The sequence below is a fragment of the Myotis nattereri genome, assembly GCF_964212035.1.
Source record: "Myotis nattereri genome assembly, chromosome: 2".
Taxonomy (NCBI): domain Eukaryota; kingdom Metazoa; phylum Chordata; class Mammalia; order Chiroptera; family Vespertilionidae; genus Myotis; species Myotis nattereri.
Genome location: NC_138076.1, coordinates 183,106,279 through 183,129,017, shown reverse-complemented (window position 1 = coordinate 183,129,017; position 22,739 = coordinate 183,106,279). Strand labels below are relative to the sequence as shown.

Genomic DNA, 22,739 nt, shown 5'->3' with positions numbered 1-22,739 from the left:
AGGATGTGGGATTTCATCCCCAGGTGTGGGTTTAACTCACAATGGTCCAACGTTATTCCTATTAGTACCATAATCACACACATACATACACACAAAAATCCAAGGTCAGAAAATATTTTTCTCTAAATTTCTTCTCTCTCTCTCTCTCTCTCTCTCTCTCTCTCTCTCTCTCTCTCTCTCTTTTCACCTGAGAACAGCACCTACAGTTTCCATTTTAAAAAAAGTCAAATCTCACCAGCTGCTGGTATTTTAGGTTTTTCAAGGGATTGTCTAAGATATAACACTGTCCTAACTTAAGAAGGAACAGGAAAACGAAAAGGAAAGAAATGAACTGGGTCAACACGTCAGTACAAATTTGGCACTTGCTCAAAGATGTAGTGTGGTGTGCAATAAAGTCCTCTAAAGAAAATACATAATTGCTTATTTTGTGATGGATAGCAAGGAAGTTAAAAACAGGCTCTTTTTCCCTCTTCCCCCCCCCATGCACAGACTTCCATCTTTAAAATATAGAGATGGAGAAGGTGGAAAGAAGTAAAGAGAAATTCATCTTTCTTTTTTTTCTGTCAGGTGCATTACAAAATAAAAAAAAAAAAAAGGAAATAAAAGAAAAAAAAAACAGAAAATGAAGGAGGAAAGGAAAAGGACCCCCCCCCAGAAAACCCCCAAAACAAAACAAAACTTATTTCTTTTTAAAAATTGTAGCACAAAACAACAAAACACATTCACAAGCCACTTGTTGGCACTGTGTACCTGAGTGAGAATTTCTAGAACATTGTAGAACAAACAGCCATAAAGTTTATTAAAAAAAAAAAAAAGTTGACGGGTAAGACTTCAGTGCTTGGATGTAGCAGCTGAATTACTGGCATTATTTTACCCATAGCTTATTTCAATCTCTTGTTGTTGATATTGTTGTTTGCTTGTTGTATATATTTTTTTCCTTTCCAAGCCTTTTGAGGCTGAGGTCTATTAGTCAGCTGATGTCCCAACTATTTAAGACTAACAGTTAAAGTAACAGTCAGTGTATGAGAAAGTTAATGTGCTTGGCCACTGGTAAGGATGAACCAGCTAGGGCTTCTTTAAGTCCTAAGGTCACGGCAATCTTTTGACCCTTATCAGTTGGCTTGTCCTGCGATATGGTTTTCACTGTCACTCCCATAATCTACATCTGGGTCATCCTCTTCCTCATCGTATTCATCATAAATTTCTCCGTTGATGTCCTCAGCCTGTATCTCCTCTTTGATATGTGGCTCCTCTCCTTTCACGCCATAAGTGCTCTGGATGACGGGCATCCCAGGCTCGGGGCTGCTAGACACGCTTGAGTGCTCGGAGGGCAGGTGAGGGGAGGGCATCCCAGCCATGGTGATGGCTCCAGGGTACACAACACCAGCAGTAGCGATGGGGATCTGTGCTTGTTGCCTGTCAGAGAGAAATGCCCCCAAAGAGACCGTGGTGAGTGAGTAGTTACATGCAGGCCTTGCTATATCATTAATTTGCTCAGTTTGTCCAATGCTAAGGCAGTGATTTTCTTCCTATTGCCCAACATTTAAAAGTTGTATCCTACTTTGATTCTAATGCCTTACTTCCATGTAGTGCTTTATAGATTACAAGACATATGTGTTACCCATTGGATTTTTGAGATAAATTCTGTTTTGTTACTGTTCTAATTTATGAAAAAATTAAGAAGCAGAAAGATTAAGCAAAAGAAACCAAATTCTTGACCCCTAGTTCATTTCTTCTTCATTGCAGCATGCAGAAACATTGAAAAAAATAATTACAATTCAACTTTAATGGAAAGTTCCTAAAGTATTAGAGCTCTGAAAGTAATCGATTGCCCAGAATTCACCAAACTGAATAATATCACATTCCACCTATGCCCTGACATAGATGTAGGTGGGGGTAGGAAACAGGGCCAGTCTTATGGGAGGACAATCTCTGAAGCTACATAGGCCTCAGGGCTTAGAAAGATTCTACCCTTATCTTAAAGGTCTGTTGTCACAGTCTTAAAATTCTTAATAATTTTTTAACTTAAATTCTTTATTGTTTAAAGTATTACATAAGTCTCCTTTTTTCCCCATTGACCATTCCCCGGCTGCCCCCACCCCCCAGACATGCCCACCTATCCCCTCACTGCCCCTGTCCCCCACAGTCTGTGTTCATTGGTTATGCTCAATATGCATGCATACAAGTCTTTTGGTTGATCTCTTACCCCCTCACCCCACCGCCTTCCCTCATAGGTTGGACAGTCTGTTCGATGCTTCTATGACTCTCGTGCTATTTTTGCTCATCAGTTTATGTTGTTCATTATATTCCATAAACGAGTGAGATCATGTGATATTTATCTTTCTCTGACTGGCTTATTTCACTTAGCATAATGTTCTTCAGTTCCATCCATGCAGTTGCAAATGGTAAGAATTCTTAATAATTTTTTAAACAGGGACCCTGTATTTTCATTTTGCATTGGGAGCCACAAATTATGAGCGAATCCTAGTAGAAAGGGATTAATAAATGGTGTTCATGTGTTCTTTCATTCATTCATTCATATGTTCATTTGTTCACTACTTCTCCAAGAAGTGTTGGGTTTCATCTGAGCTTTGCAAAGAGCCATGCACTGGTGTATAAACCATAGAACCCAGATAGAGCATGATGATCCTTTCAAAGGAATGGAGGGGGTGGGGCATATTTGAAAAGGTTTTATCTAAGGTATCCTCTGACCATTTTCATTACAGTATTTATTCTAAAAAGCTCTTGGGGTCTTACTTATTTCTGTTCCAAATATGAGCAACTTTATTTCTGTATTTTTTGAGAAAATTCTGCAGAAGTGATGCAATTGCAGGTAGCATATTATGGGGTGCTCAACAGCATTGCTGTAGGAAAAGATAAAACATCCCAAGAGCTGCTTTTTAAAAAATTGTTGACTCTAGCCCGGCTGGTGTGGCTCAGTGGTTGAGCATCAACCTATGAACCAGGAGGTTACAGTTTGATTCCCGGTCAGGGCACACACCTGGGTTGTGGGCTTGATCCCCAGTGGGGGGCATGCAGGAGGCAGCCAATCAATGATTCTCTCTCATCATTGATGTTTCGCTCTCTTTCTCTCCCTCTCCCTTCCTCTCTGAAATCAATAAAAAATATTTTTAAAAAATTGTTGACTCTATTACTGATGTCCCCAGTTTCCTCCCCCTTTGCCTCGCCCTCCTCCAGGCCTTCACCACATTATTGTCTGTGTCCCTGGGTTATGAGAGCTGCATTCTTCATATATACTGATTTCAGAGAAAGGGAGAGGGAGAGAGCAAAACATCAATGAGAGAGAAACATCAACTGGCTGCCTTCTACACACCTCCCACTGAGGACTACTGAGGATGAAGCCGGAAACCTGGGTATGTGCCCTGACCAGGAATTGAACCAGCGACCTCCTGGTGCATGGAAGGACGCTCAACCATCTGAGCCACACAGACCAGGTGAGAGCTGCATTCTTAACTCAGAAGAGACCTTTCTCATTTACACCTGGTTGTGCCCAAAATAGAGTCCCTAATTTGTGTGCCCTACAAAGACCCCTGTATGTGCCTTGATCACCCAGAAACCTCTCTAAACCCAGAAACCAGCGTTTCTTCCTTTTCAAATCATTTTTAGGTTGTATTCGCTCAACAAAATTGTTACTTGTGGTGGCATTTCTCTCTGCAAAGCCTTGGAAGTAATGAAAACCAACGAGGAAAAGAACCAGCAATGCTTCTGAGTTTTGAAGAGCAAACTTCAAAATCATTTACTTTCAGATATTAGATTTTCAAACCAGCTGTTTCCCAAGCTCATGTTAGAGCCAGTGTTCCAGGAGCTCGGAGTGAACTGACAGGGATGGATGCTCTTCCAGGATCCTGTGGGGAGGATTTACTCTCTGAAAAGACACTGTGCTCAGGTTCTTTTCCAACATCCCGCTTCGCCACCTAAACCCACGTCTCCCATGCCATTCAATAGAACAGGAGTGTTTTCTAGAAAAACACCACGGAACGGTCCATACCCAACGTTGAAGTATTGCCGCATCTCCTGCCGCCGGTTCCGCATGATCGCCTTGTATTCCCCGATGCGCAGCTTTTTGCCGTCCACGAGGCAGGTGCGCTTGGGCCTGGGCTTGTATTTGTAGTCGGGGTACTTCTCCAGGTGCTGCTTGCTGAGGCGGGCTTGCTCCTCATAATATGGCTGTTTCTCTAGGTTTGTCATAGCTTTCCAGCGAGACCCTACGGGGAAAAGAAGGTTAGGGTTCCTGTTTGCACAGCTGCCGAGGATCTTAAAGAGACACACCTGAGCACAAGAACATCTAAAGTAAAAATGTTGGCCCAAATCCAGAAGGACATAATCATGTTTTTGATTCGTGAGCTTTGACTCAAGAGGTGAGATTCCACCAGGATGGAGGTGTTAGGGGTTCTGTCCTCCAAGAAACTGTGCACCCGAAGGTCCAAACACTGGGCAATAGATGTACTTTTTTCTGGCACGAATGACCAAGTTAGCCAAACTGGTCCGGTATGTACTTAACAGCTTATAGGTAATTTAATGGATATATCTTTCGTTTCTACGTTAGACCATGATAGAATTCAAGTGTGAACTAAAAAGTTATGCAAAAACTCATTACATATTTTGAATCTGAGGTTAATTATCTAGTTTTGAATATTTTTTTTAAATTTTTTTATTGATTTTTTACAGAGAAGAAGGGAGAGGGATAGAGTGTTAGGAACATCAATGTGAGAGAAACATTGATCAGCTCCTTCCTGCACACCCCCTACTGGAGATGTGCCCACGACCAAGGTCCATGCCCTTGTCGGGAATTGAAACTGGGCCCCTTCAGTCTGCAGGCCCACTGCTCTATCCACTGAGCAAAACCGGTTACGGCTAGTTTTGAATATTTTTATGTAGGGGTGTATTACTACAAAGGTTTCTTGCCAGAATCTGGTCCATCCTTGCTGCTTGACACAGTCGCTGCAGGGAAGAAACATCTGCACAGCATATGTTTCAAGGGACCTGGCGTATATGGCATACTGTTCTTATTATGTTTGCTCCCCTTCTTGGCGCTATGTGTTTTAACCAAGGTCACCTCTCCGAGAAAGGTTGTTTCCCCAGGTAGGGATTTTTCCCTGAGGTTAGGGAGGGAATAAAACCCCTTAACTAAGTGCCAGGCGGGTAGTTAATCACTTTAACTACGAACAATCACACTTAAGCTACATAATCTTTACTCCCTGGAATGGAGATAAGAAACGCCCTAACCTTTGGAATAAAAATTGATAGGATTAAAATCAACTCTTATAAATACAGATGTAACAAGACAATAAAACATAAAACCTGGCTGGAGATCCTGACTAGAGCCTGGCTAGAGAACCTGGCTAGACTGTGATCAGCTGAACGCTGTCTCCGTGTCATTCCTTCTTCGCCGACTCTGTCCACACCTTTGGGAATCACTGAACCTGCTGGGGTTGGACCCCAACAGTTTCTAATGTTTATTATATATAATTGTCATTCTCTCAAAAGGTTTACATATATTTACAAGAATAATTATAGTTTAATAGTTCATTTTATTACAATTTTAATTATAAAATATTATATTAATGAACATGCACTGTTTACTGTGTGCTAGGGACTGTGCTAAAATTTTAGATAAATTGTTTCATTTTTATTTTTCACCACAATTCTATAAGATAGATAGCTTTTACACCTACTTTCATGGGTTGAGAAAATTGAAGTTCAGGTAGATGAAGTAACTTACTCAAGGCCACACAACTATTAAATTGCAGATTTGTGACTCAAGGTCAGGTTTGATGGAATTGAAAGTATGCAACAATGTATGTCTTTACATACCTATACCCACCTACTAAATATGATCTAGCAGAGGTCAGAATTACATTAAGAAGTAAGGAAGACATTTAATAAAACACTTTCAATAATATATAGAGATGTTACTTCCTATGATATAGTATGCATTGCTAATATTAACCCAAATTGATTTCCCCTTCATTTTCACTTTTAATTTTGTTTAGTATTCAACTAGGAATGCAAAAACAACTCTTGAAGCTTAATTACAAATAGTTCATGCTAATTCTCAATAGAGATAAAATTTAAAGCTTAGCTGCTTATCAGTATGGCTATGTGAAGTACTAAAAGGAGTCGTAGGAATAATGTTTATTTTTTATTGAACATGTGAAAAAAATCTATTTGCAGATGGAGTGTGCTTATCTGCAAAAAATCAGCTCAACCCTTTCCAAATGCAAAAAGATCCAAATAACCAGAATTAGGAGATCCCTACCCAATACGTATGGGCACTGCTGCTTTTACTTGCCTTCCGGAGTCATCTAAGCAAGATCTTAAAAGCTTTCAAATGGGTTCATTACTCAGACATAACTCCACATCTCAAACGCAAATAGCTCCTGATGAATAGTTCTTGCACGGAATTCCCCAACCTGGGCTGTTAACTGTCTTAAAGGAACACAAGGGAAGGGCCAATAGCTCTTCCTTTAGAATTGTTTCCTAAACAATTTGTAACAGGTGTTCCAAAGGTTTATAAACAAATTTTTCCAATCTAGGCAGTCAATATGATTTTGTTCTATTTACAACAGAAACAAGGTTACAGTTCAAACAATAGAATTTATTTTTCCATTCCTTTATCAAACTTGTGTGTTAGCAGTGCCCAACATTGTTAGTTATAGGTTCAGGCTCAGATTCCTTATTGCCCAACATTACTCTCAAGTACTTGAAAACCATTATGTTGTTCTCATGGCAAATAAATACACAAATAAAACTATAACACCATTGAACTAGGGATCGATTCTTTTTGTGGAGTTTCTTGTAAGTATGTACAGTATACCAGAATTTTGGATTTCATATCAGGGACTGAAAAAGTGAGCTGAGCAAAATAAACTTACTGAATAATTATAGGAATACACTACAAAATGGGTCAAGAATGGTTGACTTATAATTCACTGGCTACCTTTATCACCAACCCACAGAACAACAACAACAACAAAATAGCATTTTCATTTTGAATAGAATGGCCAATATTCGGAATATTCTATAAGTTTGAAAAGAATATGTTTCTCTAAGGAAAGGAACTGTTTCTGTCTCATAGTAACCTGCCTTGGTATGTAAAAACTTTTTTTAGATTTCCCACTCCGTGCATGATGCTGTATTAATTACTGACTATGCAGTGGTGAATTATTAGTGGGTCTTCTTTTCTTACAGGGGAGGAAAATATCTTAAACATCTAATTATACAATTTATTATTTTAATTCTAGTTAAGGAAAGTACAGGAAGCTGTCAGAACATATGGTAAAGAGGTGGAATCAGTCTTCTGTAGGTGAGGAAGGCTCTGCTGCAGAAGTGACTCCGATAGGTATCAGAGAGAGAAGAGCATCGTATGGGGGAAGAATGGGATTGGTCAAGGCCTTGCAGTAGGAAGGGGGATTAGAGGAACTTAAAGAAAGTTGGGTATGGCTAAAATGCATGCAGAGAAAGAATATATATATATATATATATATATATATATATATATATATATATATATTACAGCTATGTATAATGAAAGAGAAATTAATTTTCAGAGAGGTTGGCTTCTAAATCTGGCATGACCCAGAATCACACAATATTTAGACATTTACTAGCATAATTTCTCTGGAGTTATCGCTAAATTCTAAGATACATTTTAAAATTTTACCATAGCATCGTTACTAGTCCTTTTAAAATTAAAAATTAAGAGAGTTTAATAATTTTCCAAGTACAGGTCTTTTTATTTCCTAGACATTTACATTTTTTATGCAATTGCAAATAGGACTGTTTTCATAGTTTCCCTTTCTGATAGTTCATTATTGGTGTATTTAAAAAAGATAGCACCCTGGCTGCTGTTGCTATATGGTTAGAGCATCAGGTCATGGGTTTGATTCCCAGTCAAAGGCACATATCTGGGTTGAGGGCTTGCTCCCCACCCCCAGTCCGGGGTGTGGGGGAGGCAACCAGTTGCTGTGTTTCTCTCACATCGATGTTTCTCTCTCTCTCTCCCCCACTTCCTCCCTCCCTTCCACTCTCTCTGAAAAGTGATGAAAAAATATCCTCAGGATTAACAACAACAAAAAAGATAGTTTAAGCACAGATTGGGGTAAAAGGCTAGCTCTTCCATTTACTACAGGGTACAACAGTGTTTTAGTTTGGTAGCAAATGCCATTTTTATTTTTTAGTGGTAAGTTCTGAATAGGGTTAACCACATGACAAGGTAGGTTTTGGTTTCAATGGCTTTGCAGGTACAACCCCTGTATGGAGCTGCGGCATGAACCCCTGAAACCCACTCGATGATAATGGCAGGAAAGCGTTTCCTCTGTTTCCAAACGCATGACAACATCAACTTGATTTGGGTGTGGCTGGTTGCTTACCCTGGACCATGTACAGGGAGTCAGTTCCCTATTTTATCAGAAGACTGGCCTTTTACAATTCAAAACAGAGAAGGACATGTGGGTATTCCTTCTGATGACAAAGAGGAAGATTCAATAAAAAATGTTTGATGTTCAAAATAAAAGAAAAAAAAAAACGGTCTCGAAAGTGCTTCTTTCCTGTCCAAATCCAGCAATACAATAAAAATGAAGAGTTTGAGCTGAGCAACGTTATCATCTCCGTGGAGTCTGTAATGAATTTGCACATTTTACTCCAACTACTGTATATCTAATCGGAAAAAGATGTCCCCCATTCCCTGATCTAGTGCCAAACAGTAAAAGGTGATTCCTTATGTTAACAATTTCAGCAGAATGGCTTATTAAAACCAGATTTTAGGGTATTATAAAATGCTTAGAAGCCCTTTAAAATGTCAACTAGGATCCCCAGAGACTACGTAAAATGTCAACCCAGCTCAAGCGCCTGTTTTAAGCAGAATGAATTAGCGGCATGCTGTCGGAGGCTGTTATCCAAAACAATCAGCAAAAAGGAAAACATCAAGCTTTCTTGGTACTTTTATATGAAATGGGCCATTCAGAATAATCTTGTGGATATTTAAAGATCACTCATTTATTTGAAGCTACGACTAAATATTGAGGTCCCAAACACCTCAGAGTTTCTTTTTCCTGTTGTATCTTTAATTAAAACAATTTCTTAATTTAGTCTGAAATTAGGTAGCACTCTCTTTCATGTAGTCTGTTATAATATATTCATGTGGTTATTGTAATGGTCTTTCCTTTTAACTAGAAAGGAATTCTTTTAGCTAGTCATCTTTTTCCCATAAAAGCTTTTGCTAAAATTTCCTAAAATACTTTACGTCAAAACTGATATTTCTCTTATACTTAACATAAAGTTTTAATCAGTGATTATCACCTTTTAGTATTCAGACGTATGAGTTGATGAATATAAAGCCAATTTAAACGATCTTAGTATTTAGTAGGTTTTACTTTTACAGTTTGGGTTTTCTAATTTGAAAATGACTGATATATTAAAATATGAAATATGGTTACATAAAGCATTTTATTCTTTTCTAGAGTTTTCCAAATAAAACAGGTATAGTGTTTTTTAAAGAATGAAAAATTCCATGTGGAAGGTAGAAGACAGTCATAAAAAGGAAAAATAGATCGGAGATGTTAAGAGATGCAAAAGAGTGTGCATTTCCTTTTGATCAGTTTCTTTCTTTTCTCTCTCTCTCTCTCTCTCTCTCTCTCTCTCTCTCTCTCTCTCTCTCTCTCTCTCTCTGGTTAATCCTCACCCCAGGATATTTTTCCATTGACTTTTTAGAGAGAGTGGAAGTGAGGGGGAGAGACAGAGAGAGAGAAACATTGACTTGAGAGAGACTCATTGACTGATTGCCGCCTACAGGCACCCCGACCAGGGCCAGAAACCCTTCAGTCCCTTGGCCGATGAGCCAAACCAGCTAGGGTTGATCAGTTCCATTTTTGTATTACACATAGATATATTCACATTTTCTACATACAAGCTTCATATTCCTTTTATAATAACATTCATTTAAAAATCTCAATCATTTTAGAGGAAAACTGAGACAGAAGTTTAAGTATTTTGTATTTTTTTAATTTTATTTTTCAAGTATAGTTTATAGTTAATATTATTTTATATTAGTTTCAAGTGTATAGCACAGTGGTCAGTCATAACTTTGCAAAGTGTTTCCCCAATATTTCCAGTACCCACCTGGCACCATGTCTAGTCATTACAATATTATCGATTGTATTCCCTATGCTGTACTTTACATCCTTGTGATTATTTTGTAACTATTAATTTATACTTCGAATCCCTTCACCTTTTCCACCCAGTCACCCAAACCCCTCTAAGGCTTAGAGGAAAACAATTTCTTTCATATGAGCCAATTTTTTGCTTCTTTTGCATATGAGATTTTAAGTGTGGGCCAAAGTTCACATATAAATATAAATAGGTTAATAAAGAGAACAAGAGGAGAAGTAGAAAAAAAAATAAAACATGAAAATATCAAAATGATTATTAATACACCATAAAAAAGAAACCTTTTTCCTAGTCTTAGTACAAATATTTCTAGATTTTTAAAGAAGAGACGATATTACAATTAATATAGAGACACACAACTAAATTAGCTGTAGTAATGGGGCACATATCTCAACAAACACAAACTGTTCCACCATCAGAAGAAAAGGCTCAATGATGGTACTTATTTTCAGACTAGAGGCCTGGTGCATGAAATGTGTACACGGGTAAGTCCCTAGGCCTGACCGTGATCAGGGCCAATCAGGTTCCCCGCCTCCCAGCCTTCCTGCCTCCTCCTTCCCTTGCTGCCTGCACATGCTTCCGCTGCAGCTGGTCGCCCAGCATGTTCCGCGCCACCCCCTGGTGGTCAGCACACATCATAGCGAGCGATCAAACTCCTGGTCTCTGGTGGAACTCCCGAGGGGACAATTTGCATAATTAGCCTTTTATTATATAGGACTAGAGGCTCGGTGCACAAAAATTTGTGCACTAAGGGGGGGGAGGGGGGTCCCTCAGCCCGGCCTGTGCCCTCTCGCAGTCTGGGACCCCTCGGGAGATAACAACCTGCTGGCTTAGGCCTGCTTCCGGGTGGCAGAGGGCAGGCCCAATCCCTAGGTGCAGCCCCTGGTCGGGCTCAGAGCAGGGCCGATTGGGGAGTTGGGGCGCCTCCCCCTGTCGTGCACAGAGCAGGGCGGATTGGGAGGTTGTGATGACACCCTCAGTCACGCTCAGGGTAGGGCCGATTGGGGGGTTGGGACACCGCCCCCTGTCACACTCAAGGCAGGGTCGATAGGGAGGTTGTGGTGCCACCCCCTGTCACACACAGAGCAGGGCCAATCAGGGGGTTGGGGCTCTGCCCCCTGTCACTCACAGAGCAGGGCCCATCAGGGGGGTTGGGACTCTGTACCCTGTCACGCACAGAGCAGGGCCCATCAGGGGGTTGGGGCGCCACCCTCTATCACCCACAGAGCAGGGCCGATCAGGGGGTTGGGGCGCCGCCACTCTCACACTCAGGGCAGGGCTGATGGAGAGGTTATGGCTCTACCCCATCACACACAGAGCAGGGCCCGTGTGTGTGTGTGTGTGTGGGGGGGGTTGGGGCGCCACACCCTGTCACACACAAAGCAGGGCCGATCAGGGGTTGGGGCGCTGCACCCTGTCACACACAAAGCAGGGCCGATCAGGGGGTTGGGGTGCCACACCCTGTCACACACAGAGCCACAGGGCGATCAGGGGGTTGGAGAACTCCACGCTATCAGGCAAAGAGCAGGGCTGATCAGGGGGTTTGGGTGCTGCCCCCTGTCATGCTGATCCCGGTGCCGGGAGGCCTCACAGCTCCACTGATCCTGGTGCTGGGAGGCATATTACCCTTTTACTATATAGGGTAGAGGCCTGGTGCACGGGTGGGTGCCAGCTGGTTTGCCCTGAAAGGTGTCCTGGATCAGGGTGGGGGTCCCCACTGGGGTGCCTGGCCAGCCTGGGTAAGGGGATGATGGCTGTTTGCAGCTGGTCACACATCCTTCAGGGTGGGGGTCCCCACTGGGGTGCCTGGCCAGCCTGGGTGAGGGGATGATGGCTGTTTGCAGCTGGTCACACACCCTTCAGGGTGGGGGTCCCCACTGGGGTGCCTGGCCAGTCTGTGTGAGGGGCTGAGGGCTGTTTTCAGGCTAGGGGTGACTGCAGCTCCCAACCGCTCCTTTTTTTCTTTTTCTTTTTCTTTTTTTATTCTGGGCCAGCTTTAGCTTTGAGGCTTGAATCCAGCTCTTAGGCCTCCACTGCTGAAAGTAGGTTTCTGGCCTTTGCTTACAATGTTGCGATTCTGCTGGCTGAAGCCTGGCGGTCTAAAGCAGGTTTCTGGGGTTTTGTTTAGCTTCTATATTTGTTACATAGTTGCTTAGAGTTGCAGCAGGGAACCCTGGCGGGGAACGCTGGAGTCCTCCGTCACTGAAGCAAGCAAGCCTCACGTTAGTTTCAAGCTGCCTGGCTGCCGGCTGCCATCTTGGCTGACAGTTAATTTGCATATTTCCCTGATTAGCCAATGGGAAGGGTAGTGGTCGTACGCCAATTACCATGTTTCTCTTTTATTAGATAGGATAAGCAGATAACATGACCTGGCTGGCCTCCAAACCCCATATCTTTCAACAAGCCCAGAAAACAGAACTGTACATTTAATCCATAAATCACTTAATCTTTCATGCTTTTCTTACCCAATATCTTGCTGATGTTGGAGTTGTGCATGTCGGGAAAGGCTTGAAGGATTTTCCTTCGTTCATCTTTAGCCCACACCATGAAGGCATTCATTGGACGCTTTATGTGGGGTTCATTGCTACCACGCCCTCTAGATTCTCTATAAATTCTTGATTCTGAGACTCCAGCACTTCCTAAAAATAGGACACATTGTTTCTCATTAGTGTGAAAAGTTTTGACATTTCTGTTCCTTACACTACTGTTTTTCAGACTATTAAAATATCTGCAAATAAAAAGTACATGTGATAATGGTACTTCCAGTTCTTGAGACAGATGCTTGTTTATGAAGTTTTTGTGATTAGCCTTGTGGTGGCAAATGCTGTATTTGTGTTTTTAATCCACTTATAATATATTTCCTTTTCTTACAATGGTGGATTATTTCACCATTTACTTTCAAGAGCACACAGGAAACTTGAATATGGGATCTTTGATTGATGCAAGTTGGACAGAGAATAGTTGAATTAGGTTAATAGACATGCAAGTACTATAGAAATATTAGATAGGTGAAAAAGCTAAAAAATTGTGAAACACTAATATGTTTGACAGATTGGATAAGTACGGGCAAGTATGTGTCTCTGGTACCTAAGGACTATCAGAACAGCGTATGCATGCCCCTTTCCTCTCTCTGAGGTTATATAAATAAAAATGCTGCTAGATCAAATTTTGAGGTTAAACTACAATATAGACATTCTCCTATAGTGTTTATGGCTTTTCTTTAAAATTATGTGCTAATAATAAATGCATAAAATATTCTGATGCAGCAATGATAGTCTGCTTCCCAAAAAGATATTTGAAAAAATACAGGAAAAAGACAAATAGCTACATTACTATGGTTTCTTACCAAGTCAACAGCCACCTATTTAAGGTGGAAAAAAAAAAGTTCCTTCTCTTTTATTTTGCCCCTAATGTCTGCCTAAGTTATCCAGAGACCCATTGACAGTTACATTCCAATCAGCAAGACTCATGATGATAAAACACAACCAAGAGTCACAGTGGAACCTTAGGGAGCTGCCATCACTCCTCTAGGCTTTATGTGACTTTGTAGAATAGCTTCAGCAGATTAAAGAGCTTCCAGAGGTTCTTGAGTTTAGGCAAAAAGAAAAAAGAAAAAGAGAAAGGAGAGAGAGACAAAGAGAGAGAGAGGGAGAGGGAGAGGGAGAGAGAGAGAGAGAGAGAGAGAGAGAGAGAGAGAGAGAGAGAGAGAAACTGAACACATGGAACTCTGACACCAAGTTTTCCAGGGCTATCATTACAAAATATGGAAGAGAGCGAGATTGGTACCATACAAAATTTTAAAATAATTTGAGATTTTTAGAGCATATAGTACTGATAAAAGCAGTTTCCCCCTTCTCCATCATATTCTTCCTTTCTCTTCTTAATTTGAAGGAATAGGAGTCAACCAAAATTACATACACTTGAAGATCTATATAACAGCAAACCAAAAAACACAGCATATCATTATTTCTCATTCATTATATGCTCTTTGGTCTCATGAAGATTGGGAAATACTTTACATACAAGCATGACTGAATTCAACAAACAACAGTAACAAAATTTTGCTGTTTTAATGTCTGTTATCTTTCATATACTTTATCATGCTAATATAACTTAAAATTTATGAAATGTGGTATACCAGTAATTGTTTTTTTATTGACAAAAATGAGTGCTAATATATGGCAACATCTTTCTAAAGCAAGTTTGTAACTAGCAAATAATCATTTGCACATCTGTTTTTTCCTGTTCTTACACCTTACAGCAACATAAGCAGTAAAGTGAATGTTCTGTGACTTCATCAGAGCTAAACAAGCTCTTTGTATGTACTTAGGCCAGGTTTATCTTATCCAAGCAAAGTAGAAAATAGAAGGAAATGTTTGGCTACAGTAGACCAGTAAAACACAGACTTTTCTTAGATAGCCAATAGAATAAAATTCAGTTTTGACATAATTATCTGGTTGAATGCTCAAGTTTGGCTAGTCCCTTGGCCAGTGAATTGGACTTAAAAGCAGAATTGGCCCAAGGCACAAATAGGCACTTGTGTGTTTTGGGAGATCCAAGTGAGTTCCTCTGTCCTAAAGTATGTTTTGCCTTGGTGCAGGCTTTCCTATAAGCAGGCAACTTCCTCTGCAGCAAATAATAAATGTGCGGACAGTGCTCTTCCAATGCATACATGTCACCTGACACTGGAGAGACCTTTCCAGTTGGGGCTCAGCGTAAGAGGAATAACAGCAGTTGCTTCTTTTTCCCTCTTTGCTGTGCTATTAAAAGTGGATCATCAGCTTAATTAGTTGTCACTGTGGATGTTTAGAATATTCAGAGATGATGCAGACAACAGAAGTCTCAAGGCATGTAAGGAAGGCAAGAGGCTGGTAGCTGGAGTTCTACTCGGTTACAGAGTAGGCAGGGCACGTCAATGTATGGTAGATAACGGAAGAGGGAAAGGTTCCAAAATGCAAGAAACCATCACAAAAATGTCCTCTGAACCATGTATTCTGGTCAGGAGTTGACAAATGAAAACTGGAAAATGAGCTTATAGATGCAAATTTCTGAAAAGCTTGTTTCAGGTACAAGAAATAAGGAAGCGAGAGACAGGGTAGATGGCGATTAAGAATATTTGCTTGGAATCATTTCATCTTGAATCCAAGACCTGCCTCTGGCACTTACAGCCCTAGAACCTTGGGAAAAAATGATTCAAATTCCCTAAGGGCCAATCTCTTTATCTGTAATCATATTTATCTCACAGGTTGTGCCAGGGATCCATGCAAAACGCTCAGCAGAGTGCTGGGCACATGGGGGCTACTCAGTACATGAGCTCCCATTGTAATGGTACACTTTTTAGTAGTTGCAATTGTACTAAATAGACACTTCTGCCCGCTATTGGAATACATATCAAATCTTTACAAACCATCCGAATCTCCACTCATATTAAAATCCATCATGGAATGGCTAAATTTTCCTTCTTCATTCTGTTTAACTGCTAGTTGCTGAGTCAGACTCTCCAGTGTTGTTTTTTCCTAAAAAATAAAATAAAATAAAATAAAATAACAAATACGTAATGAGAGTTCAGTCTGAAAATGATAAATATTCAAAGACTTTTTTTTCTTGGGCCATAGATAATACATCGGCTTTTGGAAGGGATGGGATGTTGATTTATTCACCTTTGTACATTCAGCACATTATGTAGTTGAAGCAAATGATCAGCAGGATTTTTGAATAAATTCTTCTTGTGCTTAGAATCCCCTTTACAGTCTTGGTATTTGGACTTGTTATGCCCAGAAGATAAATTCTGGGATTCTTGGAGATAACCTTCCCAAATCACAACATGTACATAGATATGTCATGAAAGCAACCTGTATTGTAACATTTGAAATGCCTGCCTTATTTTTAGACCAACAGTAGAAGTATAGAAGTGGCATGGGACCCAGAGACAGTCTTCTAATAGTCAGGTGACCAACAGATAGAAGCATAATTCACAGTAGTGCCCTCTGGTTGCCATCTCCTTAAATGCCATCTGTATTCCTCATGCAAGAGGAATGAGGACATTTAAATATTCATTGCTAATTGCTTGTCAAGGCTCCATACATTCAATGTGAGTGCCTGCTACTTGGACCACAATTTGGTGTGGATTGCTAAGCCAAAATATTGAGCTGGAGAATTATTTGAACTACAAATATACCAAAATTAGATCTGTAAGGAAATCAAATAATTTAAAAGCATGCAGTGCATGATTTGAATTCATGGAGAACATGCCATTACTAACAAAATTATTTTCAAGGAAAATATAATGCTTAATCTAAACCACAAGAGATATTAAACCACTTCCAAATTAACTGAGTGAGTTTAAGAACAGAAAAAGCATATAACAAAAACTTTACACCTTTCTCTAGCACTCTCCATCACTGCTCTGAGGACAATGTGGTTCCAAAACAGTTTTAAGAAAAGCATCTGTTGGATTTCATAAAATGTGCTCATGTTTCTTTATAATTATTCACCTTGCTTTCTGAGAAACACAAACATGAATTGAACAAGTGAACCACATACACTGCGGAACAGCTACTGAAAAAATAAATCTTCACAGGAAATAATCAACTATTTAAGATAATTGTATTACAGGTAAAGGCCCAGGTAATGTTCCCACCAAGAGACAAAGGGTTTTGAAATTAATACAGTACATGCTTTACCTCTATACAATCTCTGACAGTATTACCGTTGTACATACTAGATTAAAAATTTTCTTAATTTAGTGGCCTTGTAACTTCTATTCTCTATTTGTCAAATTCTGTATATGATTTAGTAGAAAAAATATTTTTAATTGTAAATTATTATAAAACTAGAGGTTCAGTGCATAAAATTGGTGCACTGGCAGGGAAGAGAGGGCGCGGTTCCCTCAGCTTGGCCTGCGCCCTCTCACAGTCCAGGGCCCCTCAGGGGATATAGCAGTGTGCCAAACAGCAGGTGGGCACTGCTCGCATTCATCCGGCCTGCTACGCCTGCCGCAGAGTCAGGAGAGGCTCCTGCCATGGCAGCTACACTCACCAGCTGTAAGCCCAGCTTCTGGCTCAGCAGTGCTCCCCCTCTGGGAGTACACTGACCACCAGGGGGCAGCTCCTGCATTGAGCGTCTTCCCCTTGGTGGTCAGTGTGTGCCATAGTTACTGGTCATTCCAGTTGTTCGTTCCTAATGGTCGTTTAGGCTTTTATATATAGAAATTACACTTTGATTGGTTGAACGGACGACTGGTCAACCTGACACTTAGCATATTAGGCTTTTATTATATAGGATACAGTAAGGAAACTAGGAATAAAATAATTCTATCAACTTTAGTTCTATAGGGTTATCTAGTGCTAACACTGAAATACATTATCAACTTAAAAATTTAGAGCCTGTCCCAATTTGTTTTGTGCGTATAGTTGGTATTTCAATTGTTTTATATGTTCTGGGTTTCTTTTGCTGAGAGTCTTCTGTTTATGTTCAGCTGAGCTCAGGAGCACCAAGGATACCAGCTTGACAGACTCTCATTATATAAGTGTAGTTGTTAAAGTATGAGATAGTTATGTAAAACACAACACCACCTTCCATCAACATGATAGGATAGTCCCCAGGCCCATGAAGACTACTGTACTATCTTTGGGAATGTACTGGGCCTGGATCACCTCTCAGGTTTTGATTTAACAGTGTATATGACAATTGTGCTACATATTTTCTTTTCTTTTCTTTTTTTTAAAGATTTTTTATTGATTTCAGAGAGGAAGGGAGAGGGAGAGAGACATAGAAACATCAATGATGAGAGAGAATCATTGATCAGCTACCTCCTGCATGCCCCCTACTAAGGATCAAACCTGCAACCTGGGCATGAGCTCTGACCAGGAATTGAACTGTGACCTCCTGGTTCATAGGTCGATGCTCAACCACTGAGCCACGCTGGTTGGGCTGCTACATATTTTCTAGAGAGTTTTCCATTCTGAAGTAAAGTCTTTCAAGAAGAGAAACCAAAATGAAGCTGATCAGAGTAAAAAAAAAAAAGGTTAAGTGACTTTTAAGGTTCTGAGTTCAGCTGTGTGGATCTTGTATCATCTTACCAAGAGGCTAAAATTAGTAAATGATGAGTGAGTAGGAAAGTCACAACCAGTTTTTATAGTAAGTAACTTCTAATTATCTACCTCTCAAGCACATAGTATATATAAAAAATGACTCAATTAGTTACTCGTAAGTGGAATTTATAATACTTCTCAAGAGGATGTTAGTGGGAGAGAGTGGAAGTTAACATGGTAGGAGCCACTTTTTCTGTGTGACCCTTTGCCCAGTCATAACAGGTGACTGGAGGAATCGGAGAATGTGTGGAGTGCCTTTAATTCAAATACCTTACAACAGCATGTAAGTCAAAATGGTAACATTGCCACATTTTAGAAACCCTCTCTGACAATAAATTCAGAATACCTTAAAAGAACTGAGGTAAGGAGGATATAATACAACCCAAGTGATTATATGTTAAATATATGGTACATACAAATTTAGTGCTTACATGATAGTTCTTATGTAATTCCATATAAAAAATAATACTGTAGTAAAAGTTTATATATTTAGTTCTTATGTCTAGAGATAGACATAAATCTACATGTGGCTAGAAGTCTAGATAATATACTGAACCACCAAAAAAATGAGATTGATTTAAGAATAGTTCTCAAAGTTTAAATTCAATCTATTTAGGCATGTACGAGAAGGAAGTATCAGCCAAATGTTATAAAGCATACATGCTAATACATTGGGAAGATTCCTCTCATTTTACTTCTTCCAATCCTACACATCCCGGGCTGTCTCTTTCACAAGTGTCTACTCTGTACTACCATGTCTCAAAACTCGACCACTTGAGATTCTGTTCCTAGGGTTAAATCGTTCCCATTCCAAAAGCCTCTATTCAAGTGTGCATATATTACTGAAAATGGTAAAATTTCTAGTCTCAAAGTTCTTATAATCAAATCAGTCCTTTCTAAACTGAAGCAGCTGACAACAAATGAGGTAGGAAGGGAGTAAATAGGAAGATGCTGAGAATGGGAACCATCGAAGAAATTGAGTTTGGGGAAACAGAAAAAAATGTTGATGAACAGAGGTGACAATTTTTATCATATTCATTTTCTTAGTTCCAACAGGCTCCAATAAAACCACACTAACCAATAATTTGTACAAATAAGGAGCACTCCACGCCCCCACTTTAAGATCAGTGTTCTGGAACACAGATCTAGTTGTACTTTACTGCTATCTTACTACTATCCAAGCACTGATCTGAAACTGACAAGGTAGCTTCATTCTTTGTTATCTTCTTTCTATTATTTATATAACAAATATTAAAGAAAAACAAACACATATCCTATATGATAAAATCCTAATATGCAAATTAACCAAACGGTGGAATGACCAGTGGAATGACCAGTTGCTATGATGTGCACTGAGCTTCCCCCAGCCCATAGGCCCCAGGCCAGCCAAGGCAGATGCCAGTGGGGCCTCACCTCCCCCCCCCCCGCCCCCTCATCTATCCGCCGGTCACCCTGCAGAGGGAGGCAACTGGCAGCAGCTGCAGGGGGCGGGGCTGGCAAGCAGGTGGTCCCAGGCTGACCAAGGTGGATGCCAGTGGGGGCTCCCCAATCGCCCCGCCAGTCACCCCACAGATCAGCCCTGATCCCCGGGCAGGGCAGGCCTAGGGACCCTACCTGTGCATGAGTTTTGTGCACTGGGCCCGTAGTAAGAAATACTTGCTAAAATTCTACACTGAACTAAGTAATTTCAGAGTAGAGGGTGCAAGCAGATTTATTACTAAAAAGTAGTAAAAATGAAATAGTCTTGAGGATTTATAAATTAAGACCAAAAAAGATGACCTGTATGCTTTCTCTCTTGAATGAAAATGAGCAATTGGATAACAACTAGATTTCCTTTGGAAAGATGATTCTTATGTGGCCAATTAAATTTTATACAACTATGTAGGTTTACTAAGGTGGGAAACCTTAGGTAGTCCGATTTTACTTGAAAAAGCTTATAATCCCATTTTGTATCTCATCACAGAAGAAAAGAATGTTTTAGACTATATAGCTTCTTGGGGTCAAACGCATAACTCTAAAAGTCAACACTCAAAGAACTATTATCAATGTGTTAATATTCACTTAGAAAATTTGGCAGTTGGTCTTGGGTTCTGTGGCTTATCCAATGACTTGCAGAATGGAAAACAGCATATGTATTGTTTGCATGTGACACCAGGCTATTGTGGAAATCAACAAGGAGAGCCATTAAACATCTAAAGAAATGTGGTCAGTGAGTTGATTAGAAATGGTCAGTGAAGATCTATATTTCTAAGTTAAGAATGTTTTGAATGGCAAAAGGCCTCAGGGATTAATGGGAAGAGGACATATTTGTAAATATAGATAATAATCCATTTAGAAAATAATGGGTTTGGGGATCAAGAGCATCATGTCTTAACCAAATTGCCACATATATTAGCTGTATTGCTCTGGACAAATCAATTCTCCTCTCTGCATCCTAGAATCCTAACTGTATAATAGGGTTTAAATATATGATAGATTCTCATTAGCTTAAAAAAAAGAAATATATACTTTTAATATTAGGTTAAAAAAAGTCAATGAGGGAAATTGAAAAGATAAAGATTCTTCCTAACATATAAGAATTAGAACAATTTCATATATTTCTAAGCCTGAATGTTTCTTATCAGAAATGAAGATTCTACAGCATAGAAAAAACAGCATTACAACGTACCAGTTTTAAATCTGCTGATGTATTTTAGTTCTTTTTTCTATTTCATACCTATCACTTATATGGCCAGGAATATTTTATTTTATTTTATTTTACATTTGATGCTCAGGCATGATGGTTTACAGCTTTCTAATGTAAACCTACTAGATATTTAAATTGAAAACTCCCATTTCGTTACTTCAACTTACACAGAAAACAACTAAAAATTCACTTTGTAAAGGCTTAAGTGCACATCCTTTATTAATATTTAAGATAAGTCAAAATAAAAACACACAAGCACACACACACAATTGTACTTTAGAAGAGGTAGATATTTCCTTAGCTACCTAAGCCTGAATTAAATGGTTCACGAGTAGATGGTTCCTCTATTACGCCTTGAAATTGGGATTCATACAATTGATGAGCTTTGCTCCCCACCAGATACACACACAATGGGAGAGATGGGCTGTGGATCAGCTATCATAATGGACATCCCTGAAATAAAGCTCACAAAGCTATAAAACTCATAAAAAGCACATGCATGAAATGACAGAACAGAGTGTGACTGTCAAATGTTGACTCAGTAACAGTTAAACCCCTTCTGGCTGCACTTTTTATGGTCTCCTTCTATACTAATGATACCAGAGGAACAAAGAAACAAAAAAGGTTTTTAACCCTCCGTTTATGTGAATCTCACAGACCACCAAAGAAGATGAAAGATTATTTATAATGTCATAACGGTTTATTAGTTGGAGACTTTTTCATTAGCTTAAGTAAAATACAAAAAAACAATGCGTGTGTCCACCCCCTCAACCTCTCACTTTCATCCTTGCTTACTGAGATCCCCATTTTCTAAAAAATAATCATCTACCCACATAATCTAACAGCACAAATTTAAGTCTTCTTGTAAATTGTATATAAATTAGATACAAATACACACAGACACAGACACACACACACACACACACACACACACACACTTCACTCCAACATCAACAATAATGCAACTTGAAGAAATCTTTCACTAATTTACTCTGGTGAAATGTTAATCTACCCATTAAGATATTCCCAGTCACTTTGCTATTCTGAAATCTTGTATTCCTTAGGAATATTTTTGCATTCATTTTCTCCATCAGAGGATCACAGGGAGGGAGATAGGGTTGGAATGGTCTGTAAGTGTCCTCTGAGTCTAATCATCTATAAAATAAACCTTCTCTAACCCTGATTCCCCCCCGCCTTGTAAATTCCACTAGATTCTCCTGGTGGAAATAGTATGAATTAGAAGCCATAATGTGATTCTGCCATCTAATTTTCTTTTATGAAATTTGATATCCAGCTTCATGAAATATTTCCTGAAGGGTAATTCTAGCTAAATTTCTTAGGACCTTGGTTTCATCAGGCAATCTGATCCAACTAAAATATAATGGCAGATCAAGTTTTCTTAAGAAATATTATAAAGTTGAAGACAGAATGGTTTTGAAGGAAACATAAAATTTCTATGAATTCAAGTCTTAATCCAGATGAATAACTTTCCATGATAGTAAGATGACTTGTGGATAAAATTGAATCCCTATTTATAATTTTTTAAATAATTGATTTTAAAGTGGGAGAAATATTAGAAAGTTGGTGACAACTAGTTCTAATTTCCATGAATGAAGAGAGAAATGTGAGGACTAGTGACAATGTATGTTCCAGAAAAGATAGAGCTGATTGCTTTAAGAATTAGGTAAGAGCACTTAAGACAATGTGATAACAAGAGGCTAATATGGATTCACTAGGAAAAACAATGTTACAGTGACCTCATTTTTTTCTTT

The 22,739-nt window shown here is 39.4% G+C and overlaps 1 protein-coding gene across 6 annotated transcripts in view; it reads right to left on the bottom strand.

The window, feature by feature from the left end:
- Positions 1-560: 560 nt before the first annotated feature.
- Positions 561-22,739, bottom strand: part of SOX5 (SRY-box transcription factor 5) — a 966,957-nt gene continuing 944,778 nt past the window's right edge. For all 6 annotated transcript variants that reach the window (XM_081083091.1, XM_081083093.1, XM_081083089.1 and 3 more), the window contains 4 exons: positions 15,596-15,704; positions 12,654-12,827; positions 4,010-4,226; positions 561-1,416 (listed from right to left, as the gene is read on the bottom strand). In XM_081083091.1, the coding sequence (XP_080939217.1) occupies positions 1,113-1,416; positions 4,010-4,226; positions 12,654-12,827; positions 15,596-15,704 (804 nt within the window). In that variant the 3' untranslated portion in view covers positions 561-1,112. The remainder of the gene's footprint in view (positions 1,417-4,009; positions 4,227-12,653; positions 12,828-15,595; positions 15,705-22,739) is intronic.